General features: G+C 32.2%; 1 protein-coding gene across 1 annotated transcript in view; it reads left to right on the top strand.

Moving 5' to 3' along the window:
• LOC143056355 (uncharacterized) overlaps window positions 1-21346 on the top strand; it is a 42359-nt gene that overhangs the window by 3400 nt on the left and 17613 nt on the right. The window contains exons 3-4 of the mRNA XM_076229444.1: window positions 3214-3375; window positions 4936-5023. Coding sequence (XP_076085559.1) covers window positions 3214-3375; window positions 4936-5023 — 250 coding nt within the window. The remainder of the gene's footprint in view (window positions 1-3213; window positions 3376-4935; window positions 5024-21346) is intronic.

A 21346-nucleotide genomic window follows, 5' to 3' on the forward strand; every position in this document is an offset into this window, starting at 1 on the left:
ACACAAAGGAAGTATTAAATAATAAAACAACAATTGAATATATAATGGTGCAACAATAGGTTGAACATAAATAATTATCTTCGAGCTATAGTAGTAACACTGGAATCTAATTTGGTCGTGCAATATCTAATTGTGGGGTTTCAATCAAAATTCGACATTTATTATCTATTCTATAATATGGTCTTAGGTACTCCAGTTCAATATATTTATATATATGTTCTCCATATTTTATCACGAATTCAAAGTATCTGTCTAAAATATATTTAATGAACTTGGTTGTCATTTTTTAACTGTTTATTTCATCAACATTTCAGCAGTGTATATATATGAAATATATAACACTCAGATGATACGACAATTCATAAAATGTGTCCTTCAAGTGTTGCTACTCACAAGGAAGGTATTGCACAAAGAGTTCAAAGTGATATAGTTAGAATAATCCATAGAAAATGTTACGAACACCATCACGAGTTGGTTTTTTGTAACAACAATCCCGTCCCCCTTTCCTCGGATATGACATACCGTAGTACACTGAAGACTAGTGCTGACATGTGTAACATGATGTTACGGATGTCACATCTAGAACATGATCTGCTCACCATTCTCGAGTACCTTCGGTTATTATCGATTTAAGGTGGTGTTTATGTTTTTCAGTTTTTAGTTCTATCTCATGTTGTGTATTGTATACTGCTGTTTGTTTATGGTCGTTTTTCGTATTTCCCATGACATTGACAGTTTGTTTCCGACTTATAACTGTCTAAATAGCCATTTTGATATATTTCGGCTCTCTTTTATCATTATAGATACCAACGACCACACATATAGTATGCTACATAATCTGCAGATATGTAAATCAATTTCAATTTATTGTTCAAAGCTTACCTAATTCAAAAGGAATGTTCCATCACAATCCGATGTTGGTATACTCCTAGTCAAAACTTTCATATCCAACAATAGCAGTCATCACGTGACTTTGATGACGTCACACATCACCCGTATTAAGCCCAAGTAAACTGTATAGAAATGCACAGGGGGGCTTTCAAGAATCGATAAAATAAAGTATTTTAAGTTCATGATACAAAAAGTGTGGGAATATATAGTAATTCCTCATATATTTAGAAATATATTTATGCCTTTTGAAAAAGTTTAAATTTTGATCTTCTCCCTTCCAAATGCTTTTGAAAATTTGTCTTGTTGCCTCGATAAGTTCACACTGTTAATCATCCAACTCCGATAAATATTGGATTTTCTGTCGTGTTTTAAAATTGCGATTTAAACAAAACAGATGGAATAATTGTGGGAATATGTGCTTATTACTATATTCATAAATATTTGAAATATCGTATATGCAATTGTTTAATTTTTTATTATGTCCCTTCCAAATTGATTTGAAAATCAGTCATTTTCAGAAAATCTGGTATTATTTTTCAAGATGGTGATCTCATTGACAGCGTGGGACGACTTGGTAAAAATGTATTTTGTAAGATTGTTACATTGAAAATCAAATAACCGTTGGATGCTCGTGTTTTCAGTCATTGTCTTACCTTAAAGCAGCATAGAATAAAACATTAGTTCCTTTTGATAAAGATGTAACATGCTGTTTATTTTATAAAATTAAAAAAAAAAATGGCGACCAAATAATTTTCAAACGTGGACGATGTTCGACACTTATTTTGTACATGCACATAATTCGGCCCCCATAATTCAATTTAATTTTACTGTTTACATTGCAATTAAATATGACATGTTATGGTCACTATAATGATAGCCAAGGGCATAGCTAGATTAAGGAGGTACTAATTAAGTCATTACATCAACGTGATCAAAAATTGAAAACAAACATAATCACGATGTAAATTTTGACAATACCTAATAAATAATAATAATACCAAAATAGATTAGTGTTGTCCGATTCTAAATGAAATTCATTACGATATAATATAATTTTATATTTATAAAAGAAGGCCTCGAATGGATATGAAATAACCGAGGTGAAATACATATATTGTTTAATTTTCTTTAAATCATTCATCGGGTAACCAGTTAATTTTACATAACCCTAATTAAACCAGTAACATGCAGAGTTATCGAACGTAATTATGACTTGAATAGTTGCATATGATGTTTATATTTATTCATTAAATTAATCGATCGTAATATACCTAGACAAAATGAACTATCCTGATGTTCGCCATGCCTAGCAAATCTAGAAGTATTCGTATATGATCTTTTATGTAGTAGAAAACCTGGTAAAATAAAGTGTTAAGGTGGTATGCGAGTCTTAAATAAAAATGATAGAATTTGTTGATAATTTGCCAAAACGTAGAATTTATTGATAAATGTTCAAAAATATAATGAAAATGATAGATCACCGCGTTTTCTCAAGATTGAGGTTGTAACTAAATGATAAATTTTGTATGGATTATACAGGAACAACACACCGTTTTGTGATTAGAAACTAAAAACCATGATAGAATTGTAAAATGAATTAGGAAAAGATTGCTCGCAGACAATGTTGTGAGAATATCAAAAGAAAAATAGGGTCACTGTACGTTTTTCCGTCTAAAATACAAAATAGGAAAATTCCATGTAGTTCCACCAGAACAACACACTGTTTTAGAGTTACCTCGCCCTCCCCTTAAAATGCAAATTTAGAAACATTAAAAAAGAAAATTACACTTGTAAATAATATTGGTATTTATAAAGTTATATTCTTATAAATTGGTTCTTTCAAATGAAAATTCACATCAAATTTTGCTAACTTGATAGAAAATCTGGACCATAGGTTCACTGTTTTTTACAATCCAAGATGGCGAAAGACACCCATACCTTGCTTAAATATATTAGAATACTTGGATTTCCTGTGATATAATACTAACCGAAAGAAATTGCTTACCCTTCTAGAGCACTTATATATATGTATGTAAGATTCGTGTTGATCAATACTATGTTTGCAATGTGTATTGATTACTGGAATTTTTTTCGCCATGGTTTTGTTCAAATGTCTACAAGTATTTGGTCTGATCGTATCTTCTGACTTTTGTAACTTGCGGTTATAACACAACCCTAGATATCAAGGTAGCTCATTTGAATAAAGCATACTCACAATTTAGAACTATTATTTGTAGTTCTTTATGCATTGATTACATAAGCTTGAGAATGAAAGGATATCATTACTAAAACACTATTAAACACTTCAAATGTTCTTGACAGAGAGGCTGTTGATAAAGTCGGAAAAGTTACGGCAGAGTTTGAAGAAAAGATACAACATCTTGAAGCCAAGTTAACGAAGTCTAAAGAGGATAATAATAAAGCAGTAAATGTTCAGGAAAATATGAAAAAGCAACTCAGTATAGCAATTGACCAATGTAACAGGTTTGTATAATTTCAATCTTTCAGTTTTAAGTTGTAAAAAATATTTGGAAAAGTTGCATAATTAACCTATCATATATTCATCAATGTTAAATTTCTGTTTGTAGAAGTTGAACAAAAATGTTCGAACAAACTCTATCGTCAGCAGCTTACTTTTGCAAGTTCACTTAATCTTTTTTTTCTTCTTTTTTTTTCTGATGTTTATAAAACAATATATATATTATATAAAAAAGATGATGTATACTTGTCAAATGAGACAACAGTGAACACAGATGTTAGGAATAACAGGTCATTGTACCACATTCAACACTGAGCAATACACACACCACATAGTCAGGCCCAGAAATAACATTTGAATCAATGAAATCGGAAAAAGCAATGGCCTTATCTATGTAACAGTCATAAACGGAAAAAAATATTTCATGCAGCAACAAAGGGCACCCACTGATAAATAGGCTTCTGATTTGGGACATGCACGCAACAAATACGTTGGGGCTAATCATGTAAGCGGGCACTCAACTCTCTCCCTAACCTGTGTCAGTGATGTAATACTTCAACATATGAGCAATATTTGAAAATCAGTTACAAAGGCCTGAACTCATCAAAACGATTCAAAGCAAGAAAAGGAGTGAAAAAACGCACACCGGACGTAACCGGGTATATATTTATGCATCCATAAAACAACAACGAAAAAACTTAGTTTATATCTGGGAATATACTCGCATTTACTGACAGATGGTTCAAAGCCATAACAATAAACTAAGTAATCATGTTACTAAGACTAAAGTATCAATCAGTACACATTCAACATCCAACGGCATTTACAGTCGTCAGAAAAAACATGATCTTGTCCAATGCAAAATATGCATATTGACAGATTGTAGAACCGTCAATGTGCAATTATGCTAGATTATATCTAATTTATTGATAACAAAATTAATATTTATGCAAATAAAAACAATATTTAAAAATCTAATTACAGTACTGAATTGGTTACCCTTTAGAATAAGTTCATTTAAAGGGTCTTTTAGTTTACCCAAATTGTATCTAGATCTGTGTTCAGTAAACAACATCACCATAAAAATAGAATGTGCTCTCCCGTTTGAAATAATTAAATAGCAAAACCAAATCATTGTATCTATGGAATAATTTGGTACGGATTGAAGTAATTTGTAGTAACGACACCCCTAACTTGATAATTTACCAGTTTCACATTTGTGTGTGTTTGAAATCACACCAAGATTTCAAAGAAGTAATTAAATGACAACAAAATTGTTGGGAGTGTGGTCTATTACCAAACTGAACCTACTCCGACTGACGAGATTTCGATCGATTAAGTATGTCCATGCTGAGAATATATAAATCAAAACCTCGTTTAGCATACTACGATAATCTTCAAACGCAAATTGCCGTTATAAAAATTACAATACAAAAATGTTTTAATAGCTATAAAACATGACCACCACAAAAACATATAAGACCTTATATGAATTGAATGTAAATTGACATCTGTTGTATTTTAAGACGGATACTGATTCTTTGCTGCTATATTATTTTAAATAGGGAACGTGAAGAAAACACCAAGCTGCAAACCATTATACTGAAACAAGAACAAGATTTCAAAGCAGCAAAAAGGAATAACAAAGATATGGTGCGTAGTTTTTGTCATAACTTTTTGAAAGATTAATAAACTGCAAGATGATTACTTGTTTCTATTGCAGATACTACATCAAGAAAATATTCAAAAAATCTTTACGGAGCAATGTTAGAAAACGTTAATGTGGCTATAGGGCGTCTTAATCAAAATTGATAGAACTTTTTGATTATTTGTCAAAATGAAGTTTTTATCATGCCTTTTTCAAAAATATAAAGAAAATTATGGGTTACCGGAATTATTTTTTCACGCCACAGGTTGTGCAAAATTGTCAGATTTTGTATAGATTATGTATTGACAAACTAATTAATGTGTGATTAAAAGAAAACTACTTGATAGAACTTTAAGATAAAGTGTGAGAAGTTAGCTCTTATAAAATGCTTTCAGATAAGAACAAGAAATAATGGGGTCACCTAACTTGTTTTACATATCAAAATAGGTTAATTTACTACACTTTCTATAATAAAAATTACTTTATCTGAGTTATCTCGCCTTATTAGACAAAATTGAAAAAAATCTAATCAAACACAAATCAGGTGTTTTTGAGAAATTACAGCCGTAATTATGATAAAACACACTATGTTCTATATTTATATAGAAAGTCTTTTATATTAGTTACATACTACTATCAAAATGTGCACATTACATCAAATATCAAGGGCGGTAAAGCCAGTGAAGGTCGTTAAAAACTTCCATTTGTTTTCACCTAAAGTAGTATTGTAGTGGTTTTTTTTTTATTTACAACATATGAATCTGAATTTTTTTTATCATTATTTTTAGCTCTTTAACTTCATGATTTGTTTTGATATTAACTAGCGTTAAATATTAAATAGCAATAATTCTGCACCACATAGGTATCATGTGAAAACCCGGATACTGACCTAATGCGGTATATATGGGGTCAGTAAATTCCATATGGGGTGAGAGCGAAGCACACTTTGTAACGAATTTATCTTACCGACTATCTTAACGTGTAAAATTTAGACTTGTTATTATCAAAATGAGCAAGCCAGTCTTCAATACTGTAAGCATTTTTAAACAACTACCATTGATCCTACAAGAACAATAGCCAACAATAACAACTTGATAGGTTTTAATCTTTTTAATAAATTTATTTTAATCTTAATCATCAATTTCTTCGTATGTTGAAACCTTTTAAGATTTCTTCTCAGTTCCGTTTTGTTTTTATAAAGGGACGTAGTGTTGTAAATGTGCCAATGGTGGATGAATGAATATGTGTGAATGTGTGAATATATGAATTTCCTTTTAGTCGGAAGTATCCAACCAACTAGGTTATCAATCAAGTCTTTAGTTCTAAGTATACGTCTAGACACAGAGGTTGTTTGCAGGTAACTGATTCAAATCGTCAGGTTCCCGCTGTCAGCTGATCTATATTTCCGGTTTCCGGTATGACCATATACCAACTTTATCAATACAACAGTAGCACCACTACTAACCGTGTATGATATAAGCCCCGCCTCCCTACTACCTTATATGGAATATAAAGAGACGTAACTCCACTACTAACCGTGTAAAGAATAAGCCATGCCTTCCTCCTACTAACCTAATATCAAATATACACGGTCTTCACGCGGACGCTTTTAACCAATCATATTCCTAGAAATGTATAGGTAAGATAAAGAAACATCCAGTGAAACAAAATATTATAACTGTAATAATCAACTATAAAAACATCCTCTTCCTGTAAAGTTGTCATTCTGAGGAGAATATATAACTTCTCGTTTTTATAATTATTATGGAAATACATGGATGTTTGTTGGTACGCCTTAAGCGTTTATTATAAACAAATGCATTTAATTTTTTATTAAAGAATTATTTTAAACATGAAGGAATATGCGAATTAAATCATAAACTGTAATGTACTGCTTTACATTTTCTCCTGGATAACATATGTACGTTTCGGCAATAAAGTGTATCGACAAGTAGTAGGTATGGGCACTTACAGATGTATTGCTGTATTGCTATGAATCTGAGTTAATGACCAAATTCAGTAAAGACACGTCATTAGTTGCTACATTCAACAATGTCTACCGTTTTCATGATATTAACTTTTCGTTTAATAATTCAGGGAGTTCTCTAAATATACTACCTACATTTACCCAAAATAACTTACTTTAACTAAATCCCAACATTACACAGTATTAGTTGTCCTTTTCTAGATTTAGACATTTCAAATTCTAAAGGGAAACTCCATACTAAAATTTCCGATAAAATAGACGATGTTTAATTCCTTATTGCTAATGTTCCTTTTTTAGATGGCGATGGTACTTTGGCTCCATCATGCGGTGTTCGTATATCCCAACTCGTTCGTTTTGCCCGTATTTGCAGCGATGTCATTGATTTTAACGAACATAATGAATACATCACTGGTAAATTATTAAGTCAGGGATTTCGTCACCATTAATTACTTTTATATTTTACTAAATTATTTCATAGACACATAGATTTGATTAGTTTACATTGACACTAATATCCATTTTGTCATCAGTAAATTAAAACATAACTAAATTTGTTTCTTTTCAAACGGAATGTGTCCATATTTTTATCAATAAAGAAGTTAACTCCTAACTATCCTCTTGGCTGTCGATGCATTTATTTTTGGTAATGCACAAGTCTTCTTTGTCCATGACGTTGCAATACTCAATTCCTGTGATGTATTTTGCTGATTTTAGTCTCTGATGCATGATTTGTTAGTTTTATTATTAATTGGTTTTGGTTTTTAACTTACTGTCAGTAACTTCGAGTACTCTCAAATCAGATTTTCTTGTTAATTTGACCTGTTGATACTATTTGTAGTGCAATTTTTTTTTTAATGTTTACCAAACACTTATTAAAGATGGTATATAGAACCTGAAAAAGTAAACATTAAATTACAAAATTGCACTACAAACAGTATCAACACGTCAAATTAGCAAGAAAATCTGATTCAGGTTCTATATACCAGCTTTAATAAGTGTTTGGTATTACTATAAACTCTCACTTCTCGGGACTATTAACATACAAATTATTTATTTTGTAAAAGAGAAAATTTCTCCATTTGAACTATATACCTAACAACAAAAAAATATGTTCAGTTACCTGTGTATACTTCTATTGTAAATGGGGGATTTTTGTTCAAGGGTTTCTTTGTTTTACTGAAATTGTTTAACATATCACAGCAGTATACTACTGTTATTTTAATTATTAATCACCTTTTTTATTGATTTTTTATTTGAATTGTATCATAGATCAAATGTATTCGTTCAGTGTATTGTCACCTGTGATAATATGTCTTTTGATTGAGTTAAGCCATTTCAATTGATATTTTAAATGGGTCTTTCTTTGTTGTGATGCTACACTATTGACTCAGATAAGGGTGAAGGTTGGAACCTATGAAAACGTTTACAGCCGCTGTAATTGTTTGCACATGTCCTAAGTCAGGAATGTGATGTTCAGTAGTTATCGTTTGTTGATGTGTTTCATAAATGTATCTCGTTTCTCGGTTTTTTATTTAGATTATACCGTTGGTTTTCCCGTTTGAATGGTTTAACACTAGTCATTTGTTGAGCCCTTTATAGCTTGTTGTTTGGTGTGAGCCAAGGGTCCGTGTTGAAGACCGTACTTTGACCTATAATTGTTTACTTTTATAAATTGTGACTTGGGTGGAGAGTTGTCTCATTGGCACTCATACAACATCTTCATATATCTATGTACCCTTAATACTCTAATTATTAGTTGGTGGTCTTTTTGAATATAACATGTGTAACTATCAGAGAGATGATCATTTAACGTCATACTGACCTGTGCCAAAAAACCTTACTCTGATCCCAATTGTAATTGTAACCGCTTGTTGGTGAAATAATCCTACGGTGGAACTACCGTCAAATAAAATAAACGACATGAGAGGACAATCCATTATGTTTCAAAATGTCAGTAGTATTAAATATTCTGTTGTTTTAATCAAGAATGCATGAAATCATGGAAAACTTGTAGAACAGAACAAAAAACAGTTATACATGTTATTTAAGCAGTACTAAAATGTAAAAACCATATAACTAATATATTCCTCCTTTTCAAAAACCAATCTGGTGAAAATGTTTGTTATTCAACTGTCATCCTTTTACAACGTAGTGCAATGCTAAATCATCAATTTACTAAAGACGGTGACAATTTTGCCGGTGACTGCTCTTTATATAAAGAGGGAAATTTGACCTGTCAACACAAAAGAATCAAAATAAATACTGATCTACCAGTATTTGAATAAGAAAACAGCTTACAATATTTGAGATACATATAATCGTTTAAAATCATCCATCAGTCAATTTATATATAAGAAACACATTAATATTGAACATCCATTTGTTGCAATTAAATCATATAAAAACATGTAACTGAAATTATTTCTAAAATCAGACAGTCTTATACTACATGTTTACATACTAAGAATACAATCTCAGATTGTTTAACTGTATGTTATAAAAAAAAAATACACGTTAAATATCTAAATATGCTGTCTTGAAATAAGACATTTTAATCATAGGCGGCAAACTAATATAGCAAATGAGATATGTTGATGGTACCGGCAAAATTGTCCCATTAGCAATCATGCCACATTTTCTTTATATATATATATATATAAGTACGTCTGAGTCAGTGACAACTCTACAACAGATTTATCTATGGAACGCCAATACTGTCTTGTTATGCCCATTTTTCATTATATGATGTGCATTTACCTTTATATGATGTGTATTTACCTTTATATGATGTGCACTTGTCATCATCTGCTACTTATATGATGTGCAAATATACTTATAATATGATGTGCATATATACTTATATGATGTGCAAATATACTTATATGATGTGCGAAATGTACTTATATGATGTGCAAACATTCTTATATGATGTGCAAATATTCTTATATGATATGCAAATATACTTATATTATGTTGCAAGATCCTTATATGAAGTGTACGTATCATTATATGATGTGCAGTTTCCCTTATATTATGTGCAAACATCTTTATATGATGTGTTTGTGTCATTATATTATGTGCTTGTAATCTTATATGATGTGGTTTTATTTACTTCATTATGTGATGTCGAAACGTCATTATATGATGTGCTTTCATCGTCGTTATGGTCAATGAACATGATTCCGATTAGAATGATTACTGTCTACGTCATAACTGATTCCGATCTGCTTCTGCTGAGTACCTACTAATGAGGCTCAAATATGTAGCTACCGTTTGGAAAATGGATGAGACTTGAGATAAACCTTGGCATGTTAGTACCTCGTTTTAAGATGCAAAATAATCACATCTGATATTGTTGGAAAATTGTCAAAATATATATGAATTGCAAAGTTTTGTTTAAATCGACGGGTCTTCAATAATGAACATACGGAGTCTAAAATACGGTTAAGGTTATTAAATAATTCTTTTATGTCATGCTCTATGATCGTTTTAACGAGGGAAGGCAATATATTTTTCAATTTCGGTATACCTTACATTATCATTTTTTCTATAAGAAGTTAATACACGAATTCCAGTATGTTCATTTATGTAAATATTGCATTGCTGATCATTTTAGCTGTTCGAGTTTCTCTTTATATATTCTCAAGATAGACACAAAAGAATTGGAACAAATCGGACTTTGATAGGGTAATGGCTCATATAAGGGACCTGTCATTTGTTACCAAAAAAAGGGGGATAGGAAGAAATGAAGGGGGCCTTTCTTTTTATCATTTTTGGAATGGAAAGGTGGCATTCAATTTTATATAGATATAAATTTGCCGCAGTATAATGTTATGGTGAATTCTTCGTCATCCGTAGGCATCAATCTTTACGTCTCGTTCCGCTCACCTGAATTGTTAAAACCTGAATATTTAGTTTCAACAATTTAATAAAGCTAATATTAAATGAAGGTGTGGTAAATATTAATGAAACCACAAACGGCAAATCCAAACTAAGTTCCCTGAAGTCGCAAACAACTTTCATACTTCAGTACTTTGATTATATATGTTCTTGTCTATACCTTGCAAGAAAATGTTTCTCTATTATTAGTTATCAAGATAATAGGCAATAAAACAACAAAACTCTGAAAAGCCAAAATTGCCCAAAAAGGACCTTTACTATAGAGTATAATTCAGACACATTGCACTATTTGTTTTTTTTTTAAATCTATTATGTTTCCAGGATAAAGGAAAAATATTAAAAGCCGCTGCCGTAAATCTTCACTTTGAAAAATTCAAAACACAACTCTCTATCTGTAAGAGAACAACAGGTCTCAGTAAACAATAAATAAATGCAGTGTTGTAAGTTCATTTAGACATCAATCTGATTAGATTACAGATATTGTGTGTTTAAGCTTTGCTTACGCAGATCTAAAAACGCTCAAATCAAGACCATTGGGATTCTCTCGTTTTGTCGGATTGTTACACACCTTCAAAAAGGCTGAAATTTTCTTTGGCTGATGTAATATATACAAGGAGAGAAAGTAAAATGAAGTGTTGTCAGATCATTGTATCTAAAACTTAAACAGATGATCTGTACATTATATATTAATAGATAAATGTGTAAAGCCTCGGTCACACCTTAATGGATAGCTCGAACGGATGCCTAAAGCCTTGGTCACACCTTAACGGATAGCTCGAACGAATGCCTAACGGATAACTGTTTTTCAATCCGTTCATGTCCGTTAGACGTCCATTCTTATCCGTTAGATGTCCGTCCATATCCGTTGCATGTCCGTTTAAATACGTTTTATCCGTCGACGTCCGTTCTGTCCGGTCGAAAGTTTTGAGCATGTTCAAAACTTTGAACGGACGTCTAACGGATGAAATGTCCGTTGAACGTCCGGTAGGAGTCCGTTTTGTACGGTCCTCGTCCGTTTCGTTTCCGTTTCGTATCCGTTTCGTTTCCGTTTCATATCCGTTACGTGTCCGTGAGACATGCGTTTGAGATCTGGCAGATAAATTCACCAACGGACTTCTAACGGATAAAACGAATGTTGGACGAATGTGAAACGGACTTCTACCGGGCGTATAACGGATAAAACGGATGATGAACGGTTCTGAAACGGATAAATGCCAATTGAAAATTTCGTGTCAGAAATGCCAAAATTGGTATGTCAGATTTCTTAAGGTTGATTCATTATCACAATTTATTTCAAAATTCTATCTCAATAGATTTTTTTTTATGCACACAAATGTGTTTTTTTCATGATCAATCTAACCAAATTTAGATATTTTCAACGACTCATAGCTTGAAAAATAGCACGGTCACCCATATACTTTTTATCATACATGTATTTATGAAAAATCATAGTAAAATTTTCATTTTAGCAAATTATAAGAAAATTCTGTCTCAAAAAATCTATACCTATGATCTACCTTAAGGTTCCTGAAATCGTATTATTCATAATCGATCTTAGAGTAAGGGCACGTTTTCACTTTCAAACAGCTCTTATTCAGAACAGACACTGACCGTACGTCGAACGTTAACGGTATTTTGAAGAACAAACCAAAAATCAGTTACACAGAAACATTTAGATTATTTATGTGATTGACATGTATTATTATTGTTGCCTTTTATTTTTCTATATATCTTGTTTATTTGTTTTATCCGGTACGCTTCCGTTAGGTGTCCATTTTACGCGGTACTTGTCCGTTTGGTGTACGTTCGACAACCGTTCTGTCCGGTACGTTTCCGTTTCTCGTACGTTGCATATCCGGTGTGTGTCCGTTATGCATTTGTTACGCGTCCGTTTCATTTGGTCAGTACATCAACGGACTCCCAAAGGATAACAATTATGTCAACGGACAACTTTTATTTTCATCCGTTTGGCGTCCGTTCGTGCTATCTGGTAAGGTGTGACCGAGGCTTTAGACACCGACTCTAGTGTGGGAAGGAGCACGTGTATTTCCTTGTTCGACATTAATGTTAAGCGATTCATTGCTACGTTTTAGAATCATGTGCAATATGCAAGCTTTTAAAAGATCATGATCAGAATGTTTACATTATTGCTAAGAGCAGCTGTACACCTATTGTTATTCATTTAATCTTTTAATCCATCTAAAGATACTCATCATTTTCAATAAATGAATCTTCAAAGAGACATAAAAGGGAAATTTCAGAGTGAAAAAAAATACCAAAAGAAAACCAGGATATTAGAAAAGTAGGGAAACAGAAAGGACCATAACTGTTTTCGTTTTTTACTTGCCAATGCCTGGGTCTATCTTAACAACGTGTTTTATAGTTCTTTCATTTGTCTTTGTTCTATTATTAATATTACTTTTACTGTTAAATGGTTTCATGTGATATCCGTTTCACGTGGCTCGGTACTTATACATCTCGTCAATGTGTTTGTATTGGCTTTCATTTTTTTGTGGTTTGTTTTGTATTTGCGACTGTTTGTATTTCTTTTGTTCTTATAACGTGACTCTGTACTTTAAAAGATCCTGTCAGTATGATATTGTTCTATTATATGTCATTATGATATATTTCTATTATGAATTACAATATACGTTGAACCACAAACGTCAAAATCATTCAATCGCGTAGTGGTATTAACTATTTTTGGATTCTTATAAATTCTATATATAACTTTTGGACTAGTTTAAATCTCGGTCTATTTCTTAAATTTATTCTTACATACTTTTGATTTTTTAACCCTGTATGCTAACATTCCCATGAAAATTTTAAAATTGTTTGTACGCACATTGAACGACAAATTTATGTGACGTATAAAATTTTCTGACGTCAGACACTTAATAAATGTGTTCGTAGATAGTAGATGTTTTTGTGTTCTGTTAAATTGTTCCTTTTAAAATTGTTAAACGACGATGACTGGTGTACCCATATTTTGACTATTATATTTATTGTGTCTGTTTATTTAACGCATCAATGTAAAAATATCGGAAATTGATGAGACTGTCATTACAAAAGTGAGAGGGTTAGCGCTATAGAACCAGGTTTAATCCACCATTTTCTACATTTGAAAATGCCTGTACCAAGTCAGGAATATGACAGTTCTTGTCCATTCGTTTTTGATGCGTTTTGTTATTTGATTTTGCCATGTGATTATGGACTTTCCCAATTGATCTTCCTCTAAGTTCAGTATTTTTGTGATTTTACTTTTTACATAAAATAAAATAAAGTACAACATATCAAAAGTCTAAAGATGATACCATTTGATTTTGTTGGGGAGGTCTAGACTTGAAAATGTTGTCCTGCATTTTTTAAATCATTGGAAAAGGGGGGGGGGGGGGGATTGGACCAGGATTTTTTTTTTTTTTAAGCTCGGGATTTCGGGATAAGGGAATTCTTTTTTCGAACTTCGGAAAAGCGGGATTAAAATTTATTTAAACTCGGGATTTCGTGTTTTTAGCCCGGAATTTCGGGATCAGGACCCCTTCTACCTACCCTCACTCATCTAACATCATTGTCCTGAATTTTAATTTTCATTCTTTAGTGACCTGCAATTTTCATTAGTTTATCCGGAAATTGTTTACTTGTTATGCCAAATTACTGTTGCTGTTATTGTTTGCTCAAATGCGTGTCTTGCCTTTTTTTGCAAATTTCATCCAAGCCTCTGACAATAAAATGTTAACTAAATAAATAAATAAACCATGGACAATTATACAATGCTTATGTTCATAGGTCTTCGTACAAAATTGATTAAAATCAAAACTGAATGGACTCCACAATACTTTTTTTTAAAACCATACATGTAGTTTTTAATGAAATATGGGCTTAGTAATAAATTAATATACGTAGTAATGTTAAATAGGTTATGAATAATTTATAATAATTTCTGGCATATATTTTTGAAGTGCAATTGAATATTTTATTACATGATGTAAAAAGTAAGAAGATACCGAGGGGGGATAATCAACCACCAGTGCAGCATAAACACGTCATGGAACAAAGACAAGGAGAAGAAAAAACATCCGATTCAGTCCACAAGACAATACACACATGTATACACTTTCATATTCATTTGAATAAAAAAATATTACATCTTTCTAGTATCTTTTTTCAACCTTTATCCTGACAGGTGTAGAAAATAAACGGGTGTCTTCTATTCCGTCCGCAATTGTAGGGAAAGAAAAGTCTTTATTTAGAATCGTGGTTGAAACTGAAACTACACATATGATATAAATAGAACATGTTATAATATTTTTGCATTATCAATGAATTGTGCTTTTGTCATGTTTGTGTATCTTTCCGATAATTTTTTTTTTTATCAAATGCAATTTTGAAATAAATATAAATTAGAAAGTGTGGTGTTATATTGCAAGTGACAAGTGATTTTTTTTCTTCTCAAGTCTCAATTCAAGATTATTACTGAATAGAGTGATCGTTTTCTATAATAACAAGGGGCCCAAAAAATAATGTGAAACTTGTAACTGCCGTGCTTTTAACTAAAAACCAGTTGTATCTTCTTTTCATAACCTCTGCAGAAATACTAAAAAAGTTCTATGTTTAACGAACTTGATTTCCCAGTATATTATTAAGGATTTTGCACAGTCAGCTCTATGTTTAACGAACTTGATTTCCCAGTATTATTAAGGATTTTGCACAGTCAGCTCTATGTTTAACGAACTTGATTTCACAGTATATTATTAAGGATTTTGCACAGTCAGCGCTATTTCATCTCTCATGAGCCGTCATTCTTTGCACGAATAGTTTTGTTCTTAAGTTTTGAATTGTATATTTTTGTATTTTTGAATCTGTAGACCAATAAATTGAAAATCTTGCTCATGTAAAGCATCTGCCAACTTTAAAGCTTTCCCCTATGTATCATAGGTTTTTGACGTGTCAAATCAAAAGTCAGTTACATCCTTTTTTGCCCCTGCAACTGAATGTCAAGGGGGCTGGTATTGTTTTACCCTTGTCCGTCTGTCCTTCCGTCCGTCCCATTATTGGTATATATTTGGCATAACTCCTACTGTTTGATTACTAGGAAATTTTCACCTTGCTGTCTGTTGAGTAGTTAAGTACGTACAGTGCGCGCTTCAATAGAAACTATTCCCTTTTCAAACAATTTTATGAGACTACATGTCCATTATGTATTCCGTATTCATGGAATGGATTGACATGTCATAAAATGTGTCTATATTGTTGTATTGGTCAATTAAAGCTTGTGTAATATGATTTTTTAAAATAAATATGAATTCATAACTACATAAAAGTCATGGCCCATACAAGTGTTTCTTACAAAAAAACACATTATCACCATCGGGGTCAACCTTCAAGGTCACATGAAGGTCAAAATTTTAAGAAAGCACACTACCTCATTATGATACATCCACATGCCAAAGATGTAAGACCTAGGTCAAGGGAGAAGAAGTTATGGCCTACATGGTTGTGTTTTTTCATGAAAAAACAACATAAAGTTGACCTTAAGGTCACGTTTGAAGGTCACAATAAGGTCACCATGATGCAAGACACTTAACCCCGTGATGATACATCCACATGCCAAATATCTAGAAAAGACGAAAAAAAAAATATGGCCATTTTGTACTTTTTGAATAGATTTTGCCCTTATTTAATGAACCAATTTGAGGGTGGGGGTACTTTAAACTTAAATACCAAAAAATCTAACAGTTAAATTTAAAAAGTATAGCACTCCAAATGCTTAGTTTTTTTTTTAAATTAAACGACACATTTTTTTTCCAAAAAAAAATTCTTCTTCAAATACTAGAAGCACAGCATTAACTTTTCGGGGCTGATTCTGACACCCCCTATTAAATTTCGGTCAAAATTTTAAATCTGGAATAAAAAAACTTACAAGAAAAGGGTATCAGTGACCTAATATTTACATCAGCTATCATTATTAGCTATGCTATTGTCAATTTACGATTAAGTTTTAAAAATTTTAACATATTTAACCCCATACCCATATTTGAGAAACTTCCAATTTTGGCCGATTCTAGTATGTAAAAGATGCTATATTTGAGTTGCCAAATCTTTTAAACCTATGGTTCAAATCTCTTAAATTTTTTACAAGATGTTTAGGTTGGCCTAGTTTATCAATGAAAAAAAATTTAAAAAAATTAAACGACAGGATTTTTTGGGGGTATAGTGTTGGGTACCCCCTTGGAAACAAACTATTTCGCTTCCCTTCTGAAATAGATAAAATCTCTTTCAAGAAATTTAGAATCAAACATTTACAAAAGAACCCCCCCCCCCCCACCCACACACTCACAAAAAAATCAATGGTCGGTACGTTAGCCTGTTTAATTGAATCTAGAGTCGTATACTAGTATATGAGCGGCTTCCCACGAAACCTTTTATATTGCGGATTACTGCATGTCTAGTAGTGGTGCTTTCGTGGTAGCATGTTCGTCTTGAGTGAGGGAGGTCGGCTGGTTCGAACCCCGGCCGGGTCAAAATCAAAGACTTTATAATTCATATTTGCATGCTGCTTCCCTACTAAGCACGTGGGATTAAGGATTAAGAGCAAAAGCTGGTCGGCTTTGAATCAGAATAATGTGTCCGGGTAAGGTGACATGTCTTCCTTCGGAATGTTACCTTTTGAACTAGCATGTTAAAAATCCGGCTCAGGGTGTCGGTCTAGTTAGTACAAAGCAGGGTTAATATTCATATCACATTAAAATGTTCTTGTACGAATATGCATATATCAATTTGCTGCTGGACGTCAAGAATCCACCCATGATCATCTATAGTTGAAACTGTGAAAGATATGCACAAAAACATAATAAAAAGCTGCACGCAAATGTAATGCACCGAGGTCAGTTTCATTCCATATCTCCTTTAATCCATTTCGGGTGAAAGGTATGGGCGCTCGGTGGTCGAGTGGTTACATTGTCATTTCGGGGCCTTTTCTAGCTGTCTACGCGGTATGGGCTTTGCTCATTCTTGAAAGCCGTACGGTGACCTGTAGTTGTTAATTTCTGTGTCATTTTGACCTCTTGTGGAGATTTGTCTCATTGGCAGTCATACCACATCTTCTTTTTTATAAGAAGTCGAACTTCTGTATCACAAGCATTTCAACACTTAGGTGTGCGAGTTCAAATCCCGCACGTGGCAGGTAAGCTTGACTCCAATCTTAATTGACCAGAATTGTCTGTTTTCCAACCGAAGGTCAGGGGGTCTCTCCGGGCACTTCGGCTTTCTCCACCAATATAAAATCACCGCCACGAAATAGCATGATAGTGTTGAAAGTGGCGCTAAATATAGGAGCGGATCCAGCCATTTTAAAAAAGGGGGGTTCCTAACCCAGGACAAAGGGGGGGGGGGGGTTCCAATTACATGTCCCCATTCAAATGCATTGATCGTCCAAAAAAAAGGGGGGGGGTTCCAACCCCCGGAACCCCCCCTCTGGATCCGCGCCTGAAATAACAGTCAATCAATCATCCATACCGGTATAAGTATGGCCTCTAAATCTCTATATTTATTCTCACTAAGTCAATGTATGACATCAGTATACAGAGATAACAATAATAACTATTTACAATATATATACAAAACAAGAGAGCGAGGTTTCAAAATTACTATGCCAGCTGGAGGTCAAACGCACGTGTTTATATTTTTTTTTTATAAATGAACAAAGCTTCTTCAGGACTGGGTTTCGAGTACTCGACATAAGTTCAAAGAATTTAACTGTAGTGTATCATGTCGTTGTATAAAATTGGAGGATAAATACTCTTTACGTTTTTATAGTGGTATACGTCTCCAAATTGTCGATTGTTACATTGATGGCAAACATGGTTTTATCTTAATACATTTTGCCAACTTCCTGTTTCTATCGGCAATTTGTTATAAGTCATTCGAAATCGACAGAAAACAACGTCATGTTTAAAGATCAAAATATTGAAATATTCCTCAAATTCCTGGTTTTTCTTTAAAAGTTTTAATTAATAGCTTTCGACGAACTTTGGATTAGCTAATTACAGTTCCGAAACTGAAAAACTGGTCTAACAATCTTTGCTTTATACAGGCAACAGTTTTTAGTTCACCATATAATTTGGTGTTTGGGATTTCAGATTTGAAAGTAATTTACAGAATTTTAAATATTTTTTCATATCTTTTCTAATAATATATAGTTATTACTAAAACCCCATACTTCGCACCCATACACCAGAACGGGCTTGATAATTTTGTCAAAAAGATCAAGTTTATATTTTACAAAAAGCTGATACATCCTTCCCATTCTCAGGTTTTCGTACATGGCTTTAAGGCCTTATCTGATAAATGTTTTTTGTCATATTAAAATTTCCCGTTTTAGTTACAACAATTCCCAAATAGTTCTTTTATCATCTCAATGTTAGTATCATTGTAAGAAAATCGAAGATTTTTTGGCTTCCGTCCAAAAAAAAACCCACTAAGACTTTAATTTTGTCAAATTTACTTTCAAGTTCCAAGCCTTACAATAATCATGGAAAGCATTGAGTTGAGTATACAGGTCCTGTGCCGTTTCAGCCAACAAAACCGTGTCATCTGCAAAAAATATAACAAAACGAGTCATTCTCTGTAAGCATCAAAGGATTTCAAAGAAAATGAGAAATGCATACTCTTGGAAATCTTTTATTTTCATATCATGGGTTAAAAATGGTGCACTGACAACAAAAATAATAATCATTTCAAAATTTGAAGTGTTGGTTGCCATGGAAACTAGTTACTCTGATTTTGGTTGAAAAACGCCAAAAATGCTCGATGAAAACTCCATTTTTATCCTTTTTTACCGTTTTTTTTTTGTAATAGAATTGACACATCTATCCTCAGTTTTTCTTTTGCTATCAAACTATTATATATTAGTGTTTCAAAATATATTTGAAAGTTTGGACAGTTCTTTCATCTAAAGTAAAAATTTTGAAATTTAAAATTTGATGTTTTTCCAAAAATCAAGATTTGCAAAAAAACACAAAATACCCCATTTTTATGGCTCCAAAATTTTTTTTTCCAGATTTTTTTGCATAAACGAAGATCATCATTATAAAATATTGCATCTGGTGCATTCTTGAAAAAAATATCTCAGAGGGAATATTTTTAATTTTTTTTTTAATTTTGTTTGAAAGAAGGTCACTTTTGATTTTTTTTTTTTTTTTTTTTAATTTTAGGAAAAAAACTCCAGGCAGAAATGTTATTATTGCAATCCTTATCATATCAAATGATTAGTTATGATCAAATAATAACATGAAAATAAACTACACACTTTCTGATACCTTACATACATGTAGTCAATGAAAAAAATAATTAGATATAAATATCATGTTTTTATACGAAAAATGATTTAAAAAATCCTTCGAATGATCTTAAGTCTGTTGACTTTTTCATATCTTCCCTGATTAGACAACTGAAATCTACATTTTGCATGCAAGTTGTTGGAAACTGGTAACTTTATAATGAATGACTGAATTGCAAGCTTTCAATTATCTGCCTTTTCTTTTTACATAAAATGTGTCCTAATTATTTTCATAACCATATTAACCATTGCTATCAAAACTTATGTTTCGATATTTTGTACAACAAAAATTAAACTGTAAATCAAAATTGTGTTAGCATTATATTATATAAGTATATCATGTATATGTAATTTGGTACTCATGAATAATTTGGTTTACAATTTGGCTATCTACTAATAAAATTAACGGTACCAATTTTCTTGCACCAGATGCGCATTTCGACAATACATGTCTCTTCAGTGATGCTCGTGGCCAAAATATTTGAAATCCAAAGCTTATATAAAAGATGAAGAGCTATAATTCAAAAGGTCCAAAAAGTGTAGCCAAATCCGTGAAAGGAATCAGAGCTTTGCACGAGGGAGATACATTCCTTAATTTATATTAATTTCTAATATTTTGAAACAGTAAATTTTAATAACACAAACAATCCGTATTTTCATGCCAGTACCGAAGTACTGGCTACTGGGCTGGTGATACCCTCGGGGACTAATAGTCCACCAGCAGAGGCATCGACCCAGTGGTAGTAATAAAATTAACGGTACCAATTTTCTTGCACCAGATGCGCATTTCGACAATACATGTCTACTAACTTGCATTATAAAACTGATCTCTGTCGAATAATGCATACATTTGTTGATCCAAATACTATACTAGGCTCAAATCCAACATAGTGAGATTAAGATATTGTAGTTTATATTCAGAGAAATATTTTTAATTTCTACAAAGTTGATACAGCAATAATTATAATAAGATAAAAAGTAAATCAAGCAAAGAATGAATAATGGATAATTATGTTATGTGAAACGATAAAACAATTTTTATTAGATATGACTGTATTACTATCTTGGAGTTTTAAGTAGAAAAACTTGACTTCATTTTTTATT

The sequence above is a fragment of the Mytilus galloprovincialis genome, chromosome 13 (genome assembly GCF_965363235.1).
Source record: "Mytilus galloprovincialis chromosome 13, xbMytGall1.hap1.1, whole genome shotgun sequence".
In the NCBI taxonomy this organism is placed as follows: domain Eukaryota; kingdom Metazoa; phylum Mollusca; class Bivalvia; order Mytilida; family Mytilidae; genus Mytilus; species Mytilus galloprovincialis.